The following is a 23,302-nucleotide window of genomic DNA, read 5'->3' as shown; positions in this document are numbered from 1 at the left end:
GCCGCACCTGCGGCCAGACTCACACCCTAAATAAAATAGTGTTGCAGTAACTCATTTTTACCACCAGGAAAGCCTCTTGATAAGGGGTCCAGTCTGCTGTTTGAAAGGGAAATAGTCAATTGACCAAAACAAAGATGGTACTGTGCTATTATTAGCCCTCTCAGAAATAATCATGTTTTACTTAAACTTATCAAAAATTCATCATAGATTGCTTTTTTTTGGAGACAGGGTTCTGTTTGTCTCTAAACTAAGACTTTGATCTTCTTTGGAGCAAAGAAAATCCTCTGATTGTCACCGAAACAATAGCTATGAGGTTTCCAGAGCAACTTCTTTGAGCTGCAGGTCCCTATGACGCACCAATAGGACAATTCTGCAAACAAAATCTTAACAGAAAAAATGTTGCATGCCACAGCTGAGACCCTTCTTATAAGTCGTATTTTGCTGAAGTTTTTTAACGAAACAGGTGACCAAAGTTTAAGATTGAAGGGTGGCGTGAGGTGAGGAGACCTTGTCATGTCTGGACACACACCAAAGATGACTGCCAGTTTTCTCAGCATTTGATGAGTTCTGAATAAAAAACATGAACTCATGATTTGCTGCCCATTTTGATGTTTGTGAAACGTCTTGTTTTTAGGGACATCTGTTGACTCACGTTGGCATCATGTGCACATGCTTTACTGAAAGTGAATCAGGGCTTTCACAGGTGTCAAACAACCAGAAACTTTAAGCTGGTGCAGTGAAGGATTTTAGCACCTGTTGTGATGAGAGTTACTGAGCTGTCTGAATCCTCAGTGCGTGCTCCTGCTGCCAAAATACCGTCCCTCCTAAATGAGTCAGTGTTAGTCCCTCTCCCACTCCCTCCCGCCTCTTTTGACCGAGCGGCTTTTAAAACCTCCATGAATGCGAGCACAAACCCCGAGCTCCATGCAAAGGCGCTTCAATAATTGGCTTGAGAGAAAACCTTTTTAGCCTTGGCAGCTGACATGACTTGTGACACGGGCTGCTCATTTGTAGCGCAGCCCTCCATCTGTGAGCAGGTGGTGGAGCTGAATTATTTCCCCTTTAATGCACGCTGATCACCCATGTAGCGGAGAAAAGTCCCGCTGCACTGCAGGTCCTCTGTTTTTAGATTTAATTCACCGCATTTATCACCCCGCTTTAAACCGCAGGCTTTTCATTATGTAACTCCACCGGAGGACCGGAGGCGCTCAGGTTAGCGTAACCCTTTGAGTAAATACCTGTTGAGTCATGACCTCGGGTCAATTTATCGACTTTCCAGCCCACCACTGACGGTCATCTGACAACATCCTGACTCACACCATCACTCTGTCTGCTTTCTGAGACTCTGCCAACGACATACTCAGTAAATTGAAGGAATCGTATTACCCTCTAATAGCTGGAACAGCAAGTCTTTCATGATTAATGGTAACACTGCGTCAGATTAGAAGAAGTATTTACTACTCAGATATTTATAGGCTGGGACACATTCAAACACCTCATTGTTCAAAGTAAGTCGTTTTCTGCTGCCCTCTTACACTTTCAAAAGTACATTTTTTTGGCATTGCAATGAGACTGTTAATCACTCAGAATGCTTTCTGTTTTTTTATTTATTTGGAGTTGGGTTTCCTTTTCAAAGATTTGGGCTTTTTGTGCCTTTATTCAGAGAGGATAGGACAGTTTATAGAGTAGGAAACTAGGCAAGGAAAGGGGAGTAATATGTAGGGACAGGGGCCATTTGTGTGTCTGTTCATTGGGCACAAAACTCAACTGTGAAGATAAGGAGAAGAAGAAAATCTATCCAACCAAGGATGAGAAATTTTACAAAAAAAGTACAAAGAAGGGAGAAGATGGGAAAAATGTGAAAGATGTACAGTTAAGATCATCTGTCATATGACGGAAAGGAAAGAAGGAAGAGTTAGAAGGAAGGAAACAAGTGTAGAAATGAGGTAGAGTAAAGAATGAAAGAGGAAGAAGGAAGAAAGGAAGGAACAAAAGACAAAGGGAGAAAGGGAAGAAGGAAAGGGAGAGAAAGAAAAAGGGAAGGAAGATGTAAATCAAAGGAAGAAGTAAAGAAAAGGAGGAAAGAGTAAGGAAGAGATAAATTAGGACAGTACAAAGAGGAAAGGAAGATAGAAATAAGAGGAAGGAAGGAAGGAAGGAAGGGAGGAGAAAGAAGCAAAAGGAATGAAGACAGAAAGAACGTTAAAGAGAGATGGAAGGGGCCAAGGAAGGAAAGAGAAAAAAAGGAGTAAGGAAGCAAGAAAGACAGAAGGACACTTAATAAGGAAGGAACAAAGGAAGATAGAGAAGAGAAGGAGGAAATAAAAAAATAGAAAGAATGAAGAGAAAGGAGGATGAGGAAAGAACATTCAAAGAATAAGTCTTGCTCCTCAATCATTTTATTCACCAAAAGTTTTCTATCGCCCTAAAAAACCTGGGAGGGGCTAATTTGTTGTGAATTTACAGAAAGTTTTCTCTCTGATGCATCAAAAACTTTTTATTAAGTAAAGAAAAGAGGAAAGAAGTGTGTAATTACAACGGCCTCCCACACGATTCAAACCTGATCACTGAATTAAATTACAGCAGAAAGTCACATTTTGTTCATGTTTACACAAAACGTGGTCAGAACTAAAAACAGTATCATGATTCCTCTTTGTGTGTGTGTGTGTGTGTGTGTATGTGTGTGTGTGTGTGTGTGTGTGTGTGTGTGTGTGTGTGTGTGTGTGTGTGTGTGTGTGTGTGTGTGTGTGTGTGTGTGTAAACAGCAGTCCTGTGGGAATCATCCACTGATTGAGGCAGAAACAATCAGCGAGAGGCTTATTATGAGGAACTCCGCCACCAGATCTGCAAATAATCACACAGCTAATTGATTCAACTCGGCAGAATCACATGTCCTCGCCCATGACTCACACCCCTCAGCCTGTCATGTTTACTGTTCAGCTCAGGTTTCCCCAGCGCAGTGACACAGTCATAATGCCACTCCTGACACGCCTCACGGTTTATATTTTTATCACCGCACAAAGTGACTGTGAGAAATCTGCTTCATCATCCAGGCTCTCACACCCCCTCTGTTCAGAACGCTCTGATTTAGTGGGCGTGGCCTTCATATGTAAATGAGCCACCGCTGATACCGCCCTGCTCTTTCGTCACTGAGAGCAGCGCCACGAGCTCCGAGTGCACAATGTTCAAAAAACAGCGAAGCTTGTTTACTGTAACATTACAAGCTGAAACAACAGGCTAACCGCAGCTTAAGTTAGCATCCTGAAGCTAACACAGGGACGGGGGGACACTGAGGAAAGCTCTTACATCAGTTCCACAGCACACCACATTTAAAATACTCACATTTCCAGGGTCCGAGGTTTGTTGGTGGATGGTTGGTAATATGCCTGGATTCAGGACCAGTCTATTGGCTAGCCCTCTGTTGTACTGTCCAAAGTTGGAAAAGCAGTCGGCCGTGAAGTGATTAGCACACACATGCACAGTTTTACTGAGTGTAGCTGGCACATTTCCTTGATAAATGAACTCTAGCCATTTAGTCTTGTCTTCTTCAGAGATGGGAAGCTTGAGCATGGAACTACGCGGCTGTTTACAGCCAAAAACAAAGCAGTGATGGCTCTTCAACTTTGGCATTTTTCTCTCCGCTGCGAGTTCAGGGGTATCTGCTCCGGTGGACCAGTCAGGTCAGACTTGCTCCTGGTTGGTCAAAAAAGGGAATCGCTGACGTTGGCAAATCCCCCAAATCCAAACAGCTCGTTTAAGGTCAGGATTTTACATTTACAAGCACTACTAAGTACAGGTTTTGTCATTAAATATCACATTTGGGGGCTGGGAGGAAAGCCAAAGACCCACAAATTTCACTAAAAGACTTAATAAAGTGATTGTTGCATAATATGGGACCTTTAAAATGCTTCTTTTAATAATTATTGCTTTTAGTGTTTTCACATCCTTGCGTTATCATTACAGACTTGTGAAATCAAACCTCTCCTGTGAATTATATGGAAAAAATGACAAGATTTCTTGAAGGCAGGATCAGGATCTGAGTATTTCAGGATTGTTTCTCAGATTCAGTTCGAACTAATTTCAGCTGTGACCATCTTTTACCTTCAGTTCAGCCTCTTTTACTCTCATGCAAACACAGGACTTATCAAAGCTTGTCACTTCCTGTAAATGCCGCTGTTTACTTTCCATTCCCTCACATTGTTCAACACTCAGTGACTGGCTCATGTTGTGCGCAGCCAAATATCAATGCATTGACATATTTCCACCTGGCACAGAGGCTTTGTACATTTTCAGGGTTGTGTATAGACTTGTGGGAGCACTTCAATAAAGCCTGACACCTGAGGGATGAAGGCTCTGCAGCTCATGGAGCGAGCAGGTGCTTATTTAATCATGATGCCCGGACCTGTTAAACGACCAGTTTCTCTCTTTGTTTTTCAGGCCAATAAACTTAGAACCAAGACCCTGCACAACACACTCAACCCCGTCTGGAGCGAAACCCTGACCTACTACGGCATCACAGACGAGGATATGGTCCGCAAAACACTCAGGTAACCTCAATCTGCAGGGTGTGTGCTGAGAAAAAAAAAGACGGAAAGCAAAGGAAGGATGTGCACAGAGGGGAAGAAATATAAACATAAGAGACGTGGAAAGAATAGATGAGGGGGAAGTATCAGGAAAACACATAAAAGAAAAAAGACAAAAGCAAGAAAAGGGGCAAAAGGAACAGAAAAAACAGACTAATGTAAAATAAAAGGTGGGGACATGAAGAGCACATGATGAAGAGAAGAGGAGTAGAAAATCAAAATGAAAGGAAGGTAGGAGAAACAAGAGAGACTGAAGAGAAGATACTGAATAAAGGTGAGAAAAGAGAATAATAAGAGGAACAATATGGAGTGAAAAAGGAAGGAGGATTGGAGGAAAGCAGAGGAGGGAGGAAGATAAAAGAAAAGAAGTACAGAAAATAAGGAGGAAACAAAGGGATTAGTAGAGGGAGGAAGAAAGAAAAGAAGGAAGAAAGGAAAAAAGTAGAGGGGATAAGGGAGAAAAGAAATAAAGGGGGGTGAGAGGAAGGAATGAAGATTGGCGAAAAGTGAGGAGGAAAGAAAACTGAAGGAAAGAAGGAAGAAAGCAAGACAGGAAGGGAGAATGAAACAATTACACCACAACGGTTTTAGGGTGGAACGCAAAAAGTATTGTTACGTTTCTGCCTCGGGTTTACACAATTTTAGCCAACCTTGAACTCAAACTCTTGAAAACGGCCTCCAGAGGAGAATTTTTCTGAAATGCTGCCTATGAGACGTCGTGTAAACAGGGCCAGAGAAAGATAAAGGCAGAAACGGATATTGGAGGAAAGGGGAGGAAGTAAGGAAAGAATATTTGAGTAAGAGGAAGGAAGGAAAGAAAGACAGATTAGACGAAAGGATAAAAGGGTTAGGAGGGAGAGTGGAATAAGGATTGGCAGAAACAGAGAAAGGAAGGAAGGAAAGAATGGCAGAAGACTGAGGAAAGGAAAGAAAAACTGACAGAAGGAATGAAGGAAGGTAGGAAAAGAGCCTCTTCTCTGGTTAAACTAAAAGAAGAAATAAAACAAAGGAACCCCCTCCACCCCCCATGTCTCTGTTGCTGTATCTCGTCCTGATTCATGGCTCCATTTTAGCGGCTGTGTTTTGAAAGCTTTTATTAAAATGATTTTCAGGGAGCGCTGATGTTTGACAGTTTCTCTTCTTCCTGCCTCTGGAGATAAATTTATTTTATTACAGCCTGTTTTTTTCACTGCAATCATTGTATCCTGAAATGACTGCTGTCATTATTTATTCCCCGGGTCTTTTTCTCCACATGTATCATGTCTGTTTTTTTACGGCCTTTGTGTTACATCCTTTTTTTGTTTGGGTCAGAGAACTTTCAGGGGTTTGGGTTTTTTTTGTATGTTACTACGACACCTGGGAGTAGAAACCTGGAATAAAATCCTCTACGATGAAAACACAAATCTGTTATGTAAGGAAAGTGTTACTTCACTGTTCTTAGCTCTGTTATTTTTACCTAAGTGTCAGCACCGTGCTGGAAGGGGGTTATGCAATTATGTGTGCAGTGAATTTTGGAAGCTACAGTACGGTGAACTGTAAGTTTAAGTAAGAGGTGAGCTGAAAGGAGTTCAGGTCTTCACTGGAATCAACTGGAATCTCAAGTCCAAGACCAGATACCAGATTTCAATCAGAACAATCAAGAATGAGTCCAGTACTCTTTGTTGTGAGAGCGCTTTTCTTATCTGACTTACAAAAGCCAAACAAAGCATATGAAAGTGAAAATACTGCATAAAATCCAAACCAATGAAATCTCAGAGTCTCTGAGAATCAATCAACTCAGGGAGAGCTCTCCAGTTGAAGAATATACTGAAAGAAGGTCAACAAGTGCTCGTTGAGTCAGCTGACCTGGTTTGCAGCGTTACAGCATCAACGTGTGAGAAAGAACATCATGTGTTTCATATTCTTGATCACGTCTTCATTGTCACGCTGAAAGGAAAGCCAGCTGCATCATAAAGGACCCCGAACACCCTGGACGTGGCCTGTTTTTCCTCTTTCCCCTTTGGAGAGATACCAGCAATCAAATCACTTAAAAACAGATCCTCCTGCCTCTCCTTCTATAGCAACAGAGCAATAATCCATTCACTTTTTTTCATGGTATTTCTGGTAATCTCTCACAAAACTGCATTTACACTGAGCATAGGCTACTTGTGTAAAGCTAAAGCTCTGTACATTTTGAAGAATTTTAACAACTCTTAAGCCTTAAATGCACCAGATACATCTGCAGAGCGATTCTGTTGCTCTACATCTTGACTGCGTTTGTCAACTTACACCGGCTGCATGTTCAGTCCAACAAGCTGCATGACTGACAGGGACTGACAGAGCCACAGATCGAGGAGTTCCTGCTTCCCACTCCATTGTTAAGTCTCTCTTCATTCATGTTGTACTGCAAAACCTCAAACCTGTTGACTCCTGGTCTGGCTCTTTTCATTATATCCTTTTATCATCGTAGTCAAGCTAAATATGAACTGATTTTAACATGTTTTGTTCTATTTAGGCTCTAGTCCTGGCAGTCTATCTGCGTTCATTTCTAACTGGCACGCTGTGCGCGTGGACTGATACACTAAGCGAGCGCCTCGTAGTCAGCTGTGGCTCTGCAGCGGAGGTTGAGCCGTTTTACGACACAATGAGAACTAGAGCCTTATTTAGGGGTGTTTTTGTGTGAAAGTAACGTGCTGAAAATTCTCTAAGTAAAGCGTGAATGCAGACCGATATCAGATTTTTTCGGTGGGAGTCCGTTTTTGGGGTTTTTGGTCAAGTAAAATATGGCCCCGTCTGAGTGCAGAGGAAACCGGCAGAGGAGCATGGAGGGGGTGTTTGGTGCGAGTGCTCTGGGCTTCTGCTGCACAAAAACACTGCTGTAGGGGTCATTTCTGCCCTAAACCTTGTTATAGGACCCAACTTGTTCCATCCCGGAGTATCACTTTAAGGCTTTACAGCCAAACATGAATGAAGAGAGACTTAACAACTTAACAATGGAGTGGGAAGCGTGGGAACTTCTGGGTCTGTGACTCCAGCTGTCTGCCAGTCATGACAAATATTTGGGGCTAAAAATGTTGTTTAGAGGTTAAAAAATGTATGAGTTTGAAAAATACAGATCCTGCCATGCAACAAACGTTACATTATTTTACCTATATCGCCCCCTAATGGAGAACATTTTCCTTGGTAAAAAACAGAGTTTGCTGATGTTTACGCAACATGTAACCCCTAATTCAAACATGAAGCATGAGCACGTGTGAGCTGTGCAGCGTGCTAATTCACACTGGATGTGTCTCTAGAGCACAGTGCAGCGCCCAAAGCAGCTGCACTGCAAAAACTGAAATCTTATCAAGTGTTTTTGTCTTATTTTCAGAAGAAAATTCCTTTTTAGACTCAATATGAGCCAAATTCACATGACCAATCCAGAAAAATGTCTTGTTTAAAGTTATTTAAGGACAAAAATGAGGTCTGAATTGCGCGTAACCAGTAAAAAAAATCTGCCAATGGAACAAGAGAAAAGTTACTTGTATTAAGACATTGTTCTGGTCTCAAGGAAATTTTCAAGCAATTTTTTCTTGTTCCATTGGCAGATTTTTTTACTGGTTACAAGCGATTCAAACCTCATTTTTGTACTCTGATAACTTGAAACAAGACATTTTTCTGGATTGATAAGTTGAAAGTGGCTCATATCGAGTATAATAAGACAATTTTTACTTAAAAAAAGACAAAAACACTTGATAAGATTTCAGTTTTTTGCAGTGTGGATACTCAAGATCACTGGAGAACCACATGTTCCTGGAGGAATCCCACCCATGACAATGTACTTTCATGGTAATTAATTAGCATGTTAAACCCACCTAGCCCTCCCAAAACTTCAGCACCTTTCGTTCACTTCTTCTTTCTGTTGGTGTCCTTAAAGAAAGAATTTATTGTTATATAGAATTATTAAGTTTTTCACCTCCAAGATTAATTTTCCTTGCCCAAAACCTCAAATTTCATCTGGATCTGACCTGCTGATGACTTCTGGCCATGTACCAGTGATGAAGTTCTGACAAAAAAGGATAAGATTTAGGATTGGGACCCAAAACATGGAGCTTTATTTTGAAATTACTGGATACTCTGATCATTTTTGTGTCTGCGCTCAGACTTTATGTGTGAATTGGGGGTAATACTGCAGAAAACTGACCACTGATCATCTGGTATCAAGAAATGATCTAGGGACAGGTGAGGTTTGATTTCATAAGTCTGTAATTATGGCATAATGATGTTTGACCACATTAAGTGATGAGATATCATTAAAAAAAAAATCACCAAATACAGTGTTTACGTGTTATTATCAGGGCTAATAAATGTCGGTTAAAATTCTTCAGGAAGCATCCAACAGTATGCAGAGTTTGATCCTTAAATACAAAACAAAGCTTGCTTTATGTTTGTCTTGGTTTGAAGTTGAAGCGTATTTTTATTTTCTGACATTTGATTATGCCTGAAAACCTTTTGTACTCACTGCAAACACATTATAGTTGTTTTGCAGTGGAATAAAAGTGATATTGTCACTACACTGTGCAACACAACAATGACTGTCATAAGCAAAAGGAGAAAATACCAGGGATGTGAAGTGATGGACGTTTCTCTGTGTATCTGTTCCCCTAACACAGCCTTGATAAACTATTTTCAAAAACAATACACTGAGAAGAGCCACTTTCCTGGGAACAGTTTATTCTTTTTCTAGAAATAAAATTTGGATTCAGCTCTCCCTGCCTCACCTCGCAGATAGGTTATTCATTTTTTTATCTACAGTGTTCATCTGGATTCTGATTGCACCGCATCCTCAGAGAGCTCCACTACAAACACATCATATCATCAGCTGCGTGTTTTCCTGCACGTCGGTTGATTATATTGGGAAAAACACTTGAAGCAAACAGTATTCCACTACACGAGTGTGAAAAGCAGGATATCTGAGCTGTGAGGGCTCACATACAGACTCTCTGCTTTCATTGAAGTCATAAGTTCACAGAGAGCCACATCACAACCTAATAATTGACATTTATTATCAATCTAATGAAACACGGGAAGGGTATAGATCCCCTGTCTCTAAAGAACAGTCTACCACAAGCTTTTGTCCGCTGGGGTTTTGAAATGATTTCTTGGTATAATGAATTTTCTTTCTTATTGACTGGAGAGAGCGTTCGCTCAGAGGATGTTTTCATGCATTAAAAGGAGGATGTTTGTTGTGTTCATTTGTTCAGTGGAAACAAACAGAAAACAGGCACACATTCGTAAACAAGCTGTAGAATGAATGCACGGCAACGCACAACAACTCAAGCTGAACTGATTGAGTAAATGAGATGAGCACAGCATGGTGTATTCATGTTCAACACATGACTTGGTTCGTAATCACAGTATGTAGATGTGACCAGACTGCATCCATCAAATCCAATGAATTGAGACTGGATTTGAGATGAGGCAGATAAGATACGTGGGGAGAAAGAGTCTCATTTAAAACAGAAAAGCTTTTAAGCCTGATTTCAGGTAAATAACATGTCAGTGCTAAGGAGTTTTCACCAATTGTGTAATTAAAAGTGATGACTAATTATGATATGAAAGAACCAAAAAGGACTTCAACAAATCAAAACTTCAGTTGCAGCCTTGGTTAACATTTTCTGTCACTAATATTCCCAAAAAATGCCTTGGGTTTTTGGCTGATATTATTATCTATGTGCAGGATGACACCAGATTTGTGATTGTGTTCACAGGGGGTGCCAAAATCAACACAAAAACCTATGGAGCCAAAATAGAGACGATAATATCCCGCACAAAATAACATCTCAAGAGCGGTGTACATGATTTCACACATGGGGTATTTGACTACCACTTGCAGATTTGAATCCCGCGAGCTCAAAAGGTTCTGCTCTCGCTCGCGGAGAAGAAGCTTTGCTTGCTCAAGGGTTTCTGCGCTCGCAGTGCACACACTACACGCGTGAAAAGCAGCTTCCACTCACTTGTGGAGTGCTCTCTGCTAGTGCAGAGTACAGTTGTGGCACTTTGGAGGCGGAGCCCCTGCTCTTTGATTGACAGGTCTCAGGGAGCCCGGGGTTGCCAGGTAGGGAAGTCTCACATACAGAACTCCAGCATAATGACAAAATAACCATACGTTGCACACCTCTGTAAAGTTGACATATCGGTGTCATTTTGTTTTTTTTTTCCTTTTTTTATTATGACTTTTCTTTTGACACTGTTCCATTTATTGCTCCCTTTATTTATTTATGTATTTATTTATTTTTCATTTCATTTCTTTTCTTCCTTTCTTATTGGGTGATCTAAAACAGTGACATTTTTGAGGGGAGGATATTATAAAAACATTAGGCTTCTTTCCTGTCCTGCACGACTGTTAACCTCCTATCTTTGTATTAGTTCATATTTGTCACTGGCCATATAAATAAAAAATGAAAATGAAAAGTAAATACAAACATAAAATAATTATTTTGCTGGCTATATCCTTATGTAGCTGGGTATCAAATAAATACAAAAAATATAAACAAATGAATAATAAATAAATGAATAATACTCTGACTCTCCTCCTCAGGATCCTGTATGTGAAACTTCCCTACCTGGCAACCCGGGGCTCCCTGAGAGCTGTCAATCAAAGAGCAAAGGCTCCGCCTCCATAGTGCCGAAACTGTTACTCCGCGGGAGCAGAGAGCACTCCACAAGTGCTCCGTGGAAGCTGCGTCTTGCAGTGTGTGCACTGCGAGCGCAGAAACAACCCTCAAGCAAGCAAAGCCTCTTCTCAGTGAGCGAGAGCAGAACCTCTTGAACTCGGGGGATTCAAATCTGCGCGTGGTAGTCAAATACCGCGGGTGTGACATCATATACACCGCTTGTGAGACGTTATTATGTGCGGGATATTATTGTCCCTATTTTGACAGGTTCATGTTATCACTTCTTAGCTCTCCCCTGAGAACCAGCACATCTTCCTCACCTCCTTTTCCTCACCTTGTGGGGAAACATCAGGCCCTGCACCAGTTAGCATTGACATACTACAGGCAGCTTATATATAAACACTGCAGCCATGGTTACATGTAGAATTTCCAGACAAACACAGGAGCAAAAATTGTAAAAATATTACTAAAGACAATGACCCACCTCAAATGCAAAGATGATGAAAAAGATACGAAAAAAATCACAAGAAATGAACAAGGAAGAGAGAGATGCTGCAATAGGCAGCCACTTGGGCGGCGCTTAGCAACAGATGATATGTGCTTTACCTGTGTTAGTGCACCCTGAGGGACTTTGTATGACGTAACCAGTGACTAGTTTCAGATCTTTGTTGTCATTCTTTAAATAACACAGAACATTTTCTACTGAGGTGAGAAGAAAAGACTTACAAAGGTGTTTTATTGTTGACATGTTGACGTGTTGAAGTTGTGATAGTTTTATTTGTTCTGCCGTTGCCTGGATTGCAGGATAGGATCCAATTTGAAAACAAAACGATAGAGAAACCAGCCTCAGAGTTGCTGTTTCTGGACTAAACTCATGGATTAAGAAGCACTCGTTTGGGAATCAAAAAGCCTGACATCCTTGTGTGTTCTCCATTTGAGTTGTAACAGCGCAGAGCCTGAGTATTCAAGTACTTTGCATCCTGTCAATATTTGTGATTTTAGTGAATTAGATTAGTACTGATGTACTGTCTCATCAGTTCTCATTTCACTGCTTGCTTTCTGCTTAATTTGAGTAAAAAGATCTTCAAACTAAACCCACTTAACCAAACATTCTCCTTATTTTGAGTTTCTTTCATTTCCTTCTTGAGAAGAAATGAAATGATCATTGCTTAGAGGCACACAGTGCGATGGTGGTATGCAAAAACAAAGAGACGGCTGCTCAGAATAGCTCCAACAGAGGAACAACGTCAGTCAATCAATCATCAGAAACACCTCTCAGCATCTTCCCGTTTGGAGTTTCCCTCACATTCAGACTCTTTTGGTCCAAACACAGCTGAACGCTTCCTAAAGCATAATTATCTCATCATCCTCTGTCACACTGATGGAGCCTGACAAAAATCTAATGAACTCCTTCCTTCCAGAGCTGCGCAAGTTTTGTTTAAGCGGTGTGAGTTAGAGAGGAGTTAGAGAGGAGTCACAGGGAGTTGATCTGTCCTGAAGTGGAGATTTGAGTCCCTGTGATGAGGGATGATGGGCTCCAGGTGGAAAATGACTACTTTTAAGGTTTTAAAGCCTCTTCTCAGCAACCAATCCTTCACCTGAGTCTCACTTCATTCACGTCTCTTCTCCCGACTCTGTTCTTCTCGTTTACAGGATTTCAGTGTGTGATGAGGACAAATTCCGACACAATGAGTTCATCGGAGAAACTCGAATCCCCCTCAAGAAGCTGAAGCCCAACCAAATCAAAAACTTCAACAACTGCCTGGAGAAACAGTTACCTGTAAGTCCATCGTTTCACACCTCACACATGCTCACTCTGTCAATGCTACTTGGAGAGTCTCATCTTTCTGACAGCATAATTAAAAGCAGTCGAAATGAGACTAAAAGCTAAAAATGTGCCAGACTTGAATGTGATAAAAACTTTGAATCCATGCATTTTTGCAGGAACAGCTGTTTCTCATACTTAAAGTATGGATAAAAATGATTGTAGAGCTTTATTTTGCACTCTTAAGAAGTGGAGTATCTTAAAGCTGCAGTTAGTTCTGCAAATAAAAGAAGATAAAAGCTTAGTCCAATCTTGCTTAAGATGCTTAACTTGCATGCAGAGGATGTCTGTAACAATTTGCTCAAAGAACAGCATCACAAACAGTATCTATGAGGATTAGGTTTCAACCACATGATAGATTAGAGCGCTGCTTTCTGAGTCCATGGAGTGGATTATGTGTTATGAGAGCATGAGTGTGGAGTGGAGCGTCACTGAAGTGTGATTGAATATCCCTTTCAAATTGCCCACACAGTTTTTGTTTTTAAAAAAGAATGGACACAGTTGTACATTTTTAGGGTGTATAGCTCTGATTTGTGTTCAGAGAAAAACTCCTGTTGCTCTCCTCATATGCTTTGTTCATGTCCATGTAGGCGTGTGAGATAGCATCCAAAAATACACAGGTGTGTGTGAAAATGGTGTTTTCACACACAGTTTTGGTTTTGGTTGTGTTTTTTTTTTAAAACTAAAATAAAAATGCTTCAGATGTTAATATGTCTGTTGGATGATCATAGTGGAAGAGTGGAAATCCAGATTAAATAAAGAATATATCTCTTATCTCCCAATAACTGTTGCAAATGAAACTAACACCATCTAATCCTTGAAGGTTCTATTTGGTGTTGGTAGCAGTGCCACCTGTGGCCAGAATAGGGAACATTTTTCTGGGATGTAAGCTGTGTCCCAATTCAGGGTCTGTAGCCCATGAAGGCCGCATCCTCTGGAGGACCAGGCCTTCCTAGCCTGCATAGACCACAAAGGCCAAACTGAATTGAGACTGCCTGGTCTTTCCTGTTTGTCACGGCATCAACGTCATGCAGCACCGCCCTCACCTGCCAGGCTTACATTACTTTTCAAATACATCTAAACCAAAACCTCACATTTAAGTTTATATTTATAATTTTTTTTTTTTTTTTTAATATTTTGCTTCATTATCTTTATTTTCCTAATTGATAGAGCATAACTACAATATACATGTAAGAGTTGAGCAACAAAGTGCATTTTCAACATTTGACTAAGTTTAAGGGGGGATGTTAGATTACATTACAAAAAAAAAATTACAAAATGCAAGCTGGTATGGTTTTAATTTCTATTTTAGAGCACTTTATTGATTAAATGTATTTAAATTCCATGTAAAAAAAATAAAATAAAATAAAATAAATAAAAAAGTAATCCCCCCCAGAGAATTTACTTTATTTAATATAGAATTTTTTCAGAATGAGAGGATTCATAAAGTACATCTGATTTTCCGCAGTATATTACTTAAAAAGAGCCCAAAAAACACTATATTCCACAGCAAAACAAAATCTTCTTCAATGTTTGAGAAATAAAATCACATATTTGTTGCCAGAAATCCTTCACAGTTGGATAAAAAAGGACTCCCTCTGGAGTTCGGCCGTGTCAATCATCTTCGCTGTTCACGTGCAACTAGTCTTGTGATATGTGAGGCGAAGAAGGGTCCACCTACTCCGTCCTTTGCGGCATCCAAAAGGAGGCTGGGTGGGTTCGTCGGTCACATCGGCCGCATTTTGGTGGAGCCTTCGACGCACCACTGTGACATAATCAATCTTCAAATTCAGCCTCAGTAGAGACACAACTCTTATCAATGTGTGGGTTTCTTGTAGAAGTAAATGGATGAAAAACAGACCTTCTCCTTTAACTCTATTTTCTTAGTTCCAGGCAACTTTTCCCAGAATGCAAAGCGACAAGATTAATGGATTTATCTGCAGTTATCAAGGGGCAACATCCGGTTAGTAAAAATACAGCCCCAAGGGGAAGTGCTCAAAGTTGCTGTTCGTCGAGAATCCGCTTGAGGCTGGCTGCAGAAAGACCAGAAGTCATGTACACACCTAGGCATTATAAAGAGACTTTTACGGCATTAAAAAGCAGATTTACAGCCTGGTTCAAAAAACGGCCTGGGTCTAAAACAAATATTTCGCTATCGGCATACACTGCACAGTGACTGGATTTTTCTAACTCTGCGGTGTAGAAATTCTTAGGATCATTTGATTGTCCAATCAAAGGCACGTCTCAGGTCACGTGACTGGTGGGTATCCTGTAGCTGCTCGAAGAAAAACTAACAGCTGGCTTCATTGCGAATGTGGCTACGTCCATGTTTTATACAGTCTATGGCATTTATATGCAAAGTTATTGTTTGAAATGTGCCAACAAGCAAACTTTATACTGGAATGAAAGTCTCTGTTTCATGGTTAACACACAGGGTTATGTCCCAGAAGTCTAAATGTGTAGAGGGGAGCCAGACAGCAAACAAAACCTCAGTGAAAGAGGAAGTAAACAAGATGAAGCTTCAGTGTCTTTCAAAAAACAATGTAACTCTTAATTTAGGGTAAAAGAAAAAAAAAAGCTCAGACGTTGCACAAATTCTGAGGTGACCATTAGCTACATTCATTCTTAGTAAATTACCCCTGGTGTCAGCAATCTTGCCCTCTTCAATAAGTGGTCAAGATTGAACCCTACACGCTGGTTTTGCATCCTTTCTCTGGTAATAAGTAGACTTGTTGCATTAACTGAAGTGAGCCTGGGTCACTACTACAACTTAATCATCCTTACATTAGGTAGACATAAGTAAAGCTGCACATATCTCTGACAGGTACAATAATTAATGCTGTCTTCTGGCTGTATATGAGAGTGTTATCTCAGTCTCCAGAGAATAAAAATGGATTCCTGGCTCATCTACTTTCTGGTGGGGATAGTCTCTGTCCATGCGTGACTCACTGGTATTTTTATAGCTCACTACATAAAGGAAAGAGCTCTCCGTGCATCGGATTACATGCTGTTTCTGGCTGGATCCTTAAAAATCCAGAGGATAGACAGCTCTCTGCATACTCTTAAACTTTATCTCTCTCCTCCGCACAGTGAGAATAAAAGTGGATAAGGTTTGTCACAGTGTGCAGCTTTTAGAGTCTCTGTGGAGCAGATGTTTGTGTCAACTCTATGACTGTATTTTTTGAGACTGTCTTTTCTGTCTCAGTTTGGTGTCTTTGCTTTTTTTTCTCCAAACCTTCCTGTCATATGTCTCAACCTGGCGTCTGTGATTATAAAGCACAGTTTGGCTATTTTCACACAGAAACGCTTCAAGGCAAACTGATAGGACAGAGAGTGAGCTCCCGGCAGAGAGCTTTCTGCTCTGCTTCGTCTTGAAGTAGAGGATAAGGCGTTCTGTCTGAACACAGGATGACGTTTGCTGGGCTGGGGAGAATAGAGCACAAACCATTTAATCATCAAGCTGCTGCGAGTGCCTGTCTTATTGATGGTTTTAGGCTGACAGTGGAGTGTTTTGGCTTTCCCATCCAGCTCATAAACACGTCAGTCACACAGAAACGAAAACCTGTGGAGTGGCTCACACACGTGTTGAAAAGTAGTAAATAAAATGTAGAAAAATGTGATTACACTTTTCACAGGCTGGAAAATGACAGAATGGAAGAAAGGCTTGAGAATGACGTGGACATGTTACGAAATTTTCTGTGGTTACATTCTGTTTTATCACATTCCTATTAGATTCTTTTCTGATTTTTTTTTTTCAATTCTTGTAACATAATCAAGAAAAACCAGTCTTTGTCAAACTGACAGTTTACAGCACCATACCGTCAGTCGTTGCACTCTGACTTCACAGATTATTCCATCTATGGATGACCCCGAGTTCAGTGCACATCAATGAATAAAGTCTCTTAGATTATTTTGATGTGTTATCTCATTAATCTTGAGTTATGGTTGTCTTTAAATTGCTACATCTTTGCTTTTCGATCAGTTTGAGCAAGACCGGATTGATTGACGGCACCTCTAGGTCTCTATGACAACACCATGCCAGCTAACTAAGTTACAGGTGAGAAGAATCTGAGTTTTTCTCTGCTGAAAATGATTTCTGTGATTAATTTTGTTGTGATGGTGGACACTGGAGCCTAACTGTCAGACAGAAAAAGGACAGAGGAGCAGAAGAAAGCTAAACAGGAGAGTGATAGAGCACAAGCTAAAGGCTAACACAGGAGCTAAACTGTTTATGCTAATGTCCATTCCAACCCACAGTCAGCAGTTATTCTGCAGTGGTCTGTTCAAACTTGAGAGTCTATCAATAAAATGAAGAGTGAGGTTACGTTAGCTCTGACTGGTGGATGACTGTCAGGACATAACCAGGATTCACTAATGATACACATTATGGATATGTCTTAGAGCACTGGGCTGCTAGCTGTGCTAAATATAAACAGCTACTAAACTACTTACAAACTGACAGTGTTTACTTGTCACGTTAGCCTACAAATACGTCAGAGCATCAGGCTGCCTATAGCACTACATGAAGCCAGCTACTACAACATTTGCTTGATGCCACATTTCAAACTGTTGTCTTGAACAAAGAAAAGTTGCTTTGATCTGATCTCTATTTAATACCAAAACAAACATACACCTCACTTAAAGTAATTTACGACAGTGTGCTTGAGACTCCGGGCCACAAGGTGGTGAGGGAGTGCAATCAAAACAGATCATAGCATCTTTAACAGCATAGTTTCCTGTGACAACGCTGTCACCACTGTCCCATAAAAAAAACACACACATAAACATGGCCAGTACAGTTGCAAGATACCTTCAAGCAACCATTTTCCTTGACTAACACTGGTAGATGTAAAATTCATTTTAAGATACCAGGTCAACTTTTACCCAAACAGGAAGTAAGGGTTAAATTAACAAGCTGCTCTTTTTTTTCTAAATATTTCTTGGTATTTTTTTCCATTTTGAAAGAATCAGGCTGTCTGTTCCCTCTTACTCCTGATTCTTAAGCTATGAGGCAACATAACTATTACTAAGACAGGGTTTTTGTCTTATTTGTAGAGGGAAAAATAGTCAAAAAGTTGTCTTGACACAAAAATAAGCTTGGGTCACTTGTCACGTAAAAAGAAATTGTTGGGGAAAAAAGTACTCATTAGTCAAAGAACATGACATGTAAACTTTTCTTACCCAGTCTGCAGATTTTTGATTCTCACCACATACAAAGACATTTCTCCACAACTGGCTGGACAATGTGGCCAGTACGAAGTCTTTTGAGACATTTTGTATAGAATAAGACAAAAACACCACCTTGAATTTAAGTATTTGCAGTGTGGACAAACATAACTGTCAAAATTAAAACTGTCCTCTTAAGTGCCAGTTTTGAAAATGACACTAGCAGTCTTGTGGTGTTTGCAGTCAACAGTAACCTTGAGGCATCAACACCACAGAGTCAAAATAAACCCTCACACTCAGTGAAGGAAAGTAGAAGTTGTATGTTGTGAGATGAAATCTGAACCTGTTTTTCCTATCACTGTACCTGTTCACTCACTCCTGCGCAGTGCTGTTTCCACCCTCAGCTCTGGATATGTTTTTCACACTGGCACCAGCAGACAGCAACAGTTCAGCCTGCAGCAGAGTGAAGGCCAGCCGCCCGCTCTGCCAGTGAAACTTGGCCCTGTGCGCCTGTGAAATACATTTCCCTACTCCCTCTGCTCAGTCGGGAAATGAAAGGTTTCAATGTAAGCTAATTGGTAGCTCACCGTGTCAACATTTGGAGAAACAGGAGGTTTAATTCCTGCTTTTGGAATAGCTCTCTGTCTCATTAAAATTCATGAGTATCAGGGTTAAAGAGCTGTTGTTTTGTCTGCTTTGGAGGCTTGGTAGAAATGCTGCTGCTGGGCTGGGGTGTTGGTGGGAGTGGAGTAAAGGTTACAGCCCATTAGTGAGGTTCAGATGTGGGTCAGGGCTGACAAAACTTTGCCCAGCTGCAGGACATGTTGTTAAATATAACTGAATGTTTGTATCTCCCAGAGAACAGTGCAACTACCTGATTATATTGATGACCTTTGAACTTTCCTGGACTCTTTGGATTAACTCTTTAACTGGGCTTGACTTGTGGGGATCCTTTCCGTTTAAGGGAGCAGTTTTCAACAGGTTTTAACATTACTCACTAAATTTGAGCAGGATTGTCTGTCCATTTTCCGTTTCTTTGAGTTTTATTTTTCTTTTTTGGACGATAATTCTTGCAGTTTCCTTGAATCTACTCCATTTTGATGAACTATTCAAACCAGGTTGTTAGCAGCATTTCTGTGAGTAGGCACACTGAATGCCACCGCCTTGTAAGCCTGGTCCCCTTTTTTTGTACCGGCACAATAGTCCGCTCCCCTCTGTTCTCTGAGTCGTGTTGATCTGAGCCGTCCCACCAGGACACCAGCAGGAGATGCATTTTGGCCCTGCTTCCTTTTACAGCCTCACATCCTGAGCTGCCCACACATTGTTACAAAGAGCCTCACTAATGACATGTGGCACTAAAAAGACCTGTGCTCCTCCATGCATGTCAGGACTTTTCATTGTGGAGTTAGGCTTTTTAAAGAGGGGAGCACTTGTGGCAGGTAATTAGGGTTTATCCTCTTCAGACTGTAAGTTAAGAAATTGGAATTGATTACCGGCCAGTTAAAGGAGAGCCCTTTTCATCCTGGGATATCACCTATCTCTCTTTTTCCTGGGTAATATCTCTGTTTCCTTGGCAACCCTCTGTGGTCCTGGTTAACCTGGAGCCGAGTCAATACGATTGGCACATTATTGTGTCGGGTAGGTACCTCTGTGCTGCTTTGTTGCCAGCCTGTGGAGTTCAGACAACAGGCGGAGAGCCAGGGACGTATATTCCAGCCGATTATTAGTCTCTGCAGCTGCTTTCATTTAGAAAAATGTTGAGACGGTCACGTCGGAGGTGTCCGGTTATACTGTGCATTAAATTAAATTAATGGACATCCTCTCGGCCAATCTTAATCGAGTTTTCCCCCAGGGCAGCGGTACAATTAGCTGGTAAATGTAAAGCAAACACTCCAGCTCTGCAGTGTGTTTGCTCGTGTAAGCTGATTTTATGTTTGAGCAGACTGATGAGAAGAGGAAGAGAGGATTATGGGAGCAGGGATAACTCCATAAAGAGCGTGTGTGTGTGTGTGTGTGTGTGTGTGTGTGTGTGTGTGTGTGTGTGTGTGTGTGTGTGTGTGTGTGTGTGTGTGAGTGTGTAGATAATTTGTATAGCATGTTAGGGTTTGCACAGATCTGTTTGCAGAGGTATCTTTCATTATTTCACCTGCTGAATGTATATTTTATGTGGTTTCAGTTGTTAATAATTCATTCTTTGAAAATGCCTCTGAGCCTGATCGTGAATGAGAGATTATGTGATGCAAAAAAAAAAGACTGGATTACACTGTTGCCTTTTTTTCAGGGGTTCAGGATACAGGGTTCAACAATATGCTGTATAGAATAGAATAGAATAGAATAGAATAGAATAGAATAGAATAGAATAGAATAGAATAGAATAGAAAATACTTACCCCAAGGGGAAATTCAGGCAGAGTCACAACAGCAATCAAGAAAACAAAAGTAAGAAAGAGTAAAAATTGTGCATAAAGGTCCATAACAAGATAGATGCTGACAGCTTATTCATCATCCTTCAGTTCAGCCAGCCTCCACCTCCACAGGGTCCAGGACTGAGCTTCTTCAGCAGTCTGTTCAGTCTCTGTCTCCTGGATCCTGTCTGCTCACAGCAGGTGAAGTTCTTCCAATGTGGCGTTGGTGTCTGGTGTTAGCTCTGTTAGCCATGTCTGTGAATAGCATGATGCTACTCTGCCCTCTGGTATTCCTTCTGTTGCTGGGTTAGCACGGCTAGCTCGTCCATCTTATTGGAGATAGATCTTACGTTCCCGATAACAATGGATGAAAGGACAGATCCATGTTTCCCTCACCTTGTGGGGAAACATCAGGCCTTGCACCAGGTAGCATTGACATGCTAACAGCTGATTTCACATGTAAACAATGCAGCCTTGGTTACATGTAGGATCTCCAGATAAACACAGGAGCAAAAATAGTAAAAATATCACAGAGGACAAAACCACTTTAGTGTCCACGACCAGAAAATGAGCCATACAAAGTAACGACCCACTCCAAATACAGAGATGACGTAACAGAGACAAAAAAAATTTCAAGAAGGACAGACAGCAAGAAGAAGTTAAAGGAACTAATAAAGGCTAATTAGCCTTTAGCTTGGGCTGTATCACTCTCCCGTTTAGCTTTCTACTGCTCTTCCAACCTTTTCCTGTCTGACAGTTAGGCTCCAGTGTCCACCATCTTTACATAACTTATCCCAGAAATCCCTTTTAGAAGAGATAAAACACAGATCTCTGATTTTCAACTTTTCTCACTACTAAACTTCGTCAGCCCGCGTGGTGTTGTCATAGAGACCTAGAAGTTCTGTGGATCAATCCAGTCCTGGGAGACCCGAGCAGGAAGCTAAGAAGTAGCAACTTAAAATAACCTGTCACAAGCAATATTAGTGCTGATAATCTCATTTTAAAGTGTGGATTACAATCAGGTATATCTCTAGAAGGAAGACTTTTTCAAGATCACTTTCAAACTCCTCACAGGGACTATTTGGGGTTCACTGAGCAACAGCCACCGCAATATCACCATTTGCAATCAAATAACTTGACAACTTTTTGTCTCTCTCTGCCTCACTGCTGCTCCTGAAACACTAAACTACATTAGTTTTGGATCATAAGGACACGCTACATGAATAATGAGTCATGACCACATGTAGGTCAGGTTTGTGTGTCAGTGGGCACAGCTTATCAAGTACTGAACTCAATTAAATATTAAACCTTTAACAAAGGCTTTAGCTTTGATAACTTCAGGATTAACTTTAACAATTATGTGAAAAGCTGTTGAAAGTCTGGTGGTACAAGAGGGGCCAATGTTTTTCTTGCTACATGAAATCTGACAGAGTCAGTCTGTGTGCTGTGTGCTTGTTTGTTGGCATGTGTTGTTTATTTGACAGCATAAAAAATTATCTGTGGGAGCAGACAGGTATTATGGAAGTAAAAAATAAGAGTGTCACAAAGATGTCTCCACACATCAGGTAAATTGACCTTAATTCCACAGAGGCAGCCTGGAGTTTGAGCCGCCGTGCCTTATTTTCTGTCTGATCCTCTTGTATTCCTGTCAGCCTCCTGTCTTTGTCACAGACCTCCTGCTGTGCACCTTGTTAGAGCAGGCAGGGAGGTGGGATGTCCTAAACTCGTATTAACAGCAGCAGAAGAGAAAGGACTAAATAGAGTTGACAGCAAAGCGAGGCGGCGGCTGTAATACGTTGGCACGCCAGACAAAATGGATGCCATCGAGTGCCCCGGTCCGGTGAGACGTCTTGTAAAAGTCATCACTGATTCATGTAGAGCGAGTCTGCCCCCTGGAGAGATCTGATTAGTATCCTGCTGTGGACACTGCTGGACAGAGTGTTGAGCAGTCTCCAACACTCAGAATGAGACCGCAGTCTGTGTCTGCTCAGACCTCTGCCTGTTTGTCATCTGGGTGTCATTACTCTCATTCTTTTTGGCTGTCCCTTCCTGACGAGTGCTCTTGTCGGGCATGCTGAAACATAACTGACAAGAAAGGAAACAGACTTGTTTGGACAAACTTTCTGCAAATCAATTTATTTTTGGTAAATCTGTAAAAACTGTTGGAGTCCACTTTGTGCATCTCAAAAAATAAGATGTTAATGTGAAACTGTTATATTGATCCATCCAAACCTTTGTCAGTGCAGATTATCTCACTGAGACATGAGGCCTTATTTTCAAGAAGGGCCTGTTTACATCATTAACTTTTCATGTGACCCTTTTGGCCTCCTATTGTTTAATAATGCAGCACAATAATACCTTAACGATTTGACGCCGTGTCAATCATTCCAGATCATTCTCTCTCTTCTACCTCTGGGTTTTAGCTGCTCTAAGCCCTGAAGGGAAAATCTATTGTGCGTGATATGACTATTTTACTGCCAAATACTTAATACAATTAGTACAAATAGTTGTTTACTGTCCTAACTTTCCATGTTTAGGCTTTTTTTACAACCGCAAGAATTCTCCCCTGGAATTAAACATTTTGACAGTCAAAAGTAGGGTCTGAATTTAGTTCTTGGGTCTTAAATTTCCCCCTGAAACAACCCTGCCTGGTTGTCCAATTGGTCCAGGAACTTTAAGGGGTGGGACT

General features: G+C 41.0%; 1 protein-coding gene across 1 annotated transcript in view; it reads left to right on the top strand.

Moving 5' to 3' along the window:
• doc2b (double C2-like domains, beta) overlaps window positions 1–23,302 on the top strand; it is a 221,898-nt gene that overhangs the window by 177,267 nt on the left and 21,329 nt on the right. The window contains exons 5-6 of the mRNA XM_074672166.1: window positions 4,438–4,547; window positions 12,872–12,998. Of these exons, the coding sequence (XP_074528267.1) occupies window positions 4,438–4,547; window positions 12,872–12,998 (237 nt within the window). The remainder of the gene's footprint in view (window positions 1–4,437; window positions 4,548–12,871; window positions 12,999–23,302) is intronic.

Source organism: Halichoeres trimaculatus, unplaced genomic scaffold, assembly GCF_033239565.1.
Source record: "Halichoeres trimaculatus isolate MK-OKI-2021-1 unplaced genomic scaffold, fHalTri1.1 fHalTri1_scaffold_6, whole genome shotgun sequence".
Taxonomy (NCBI): domain Eukaryota; kingdom Metazoa; phylum Chordata; class Actinopteri; order Labriformes; family Labridae; genus Halichoeres; species Halichoeres trimaculatus.
Note: the sequence above shows the minus strand (reverse complement) of the source record. Positions and strands in the feature narration are given on the sequence as shown.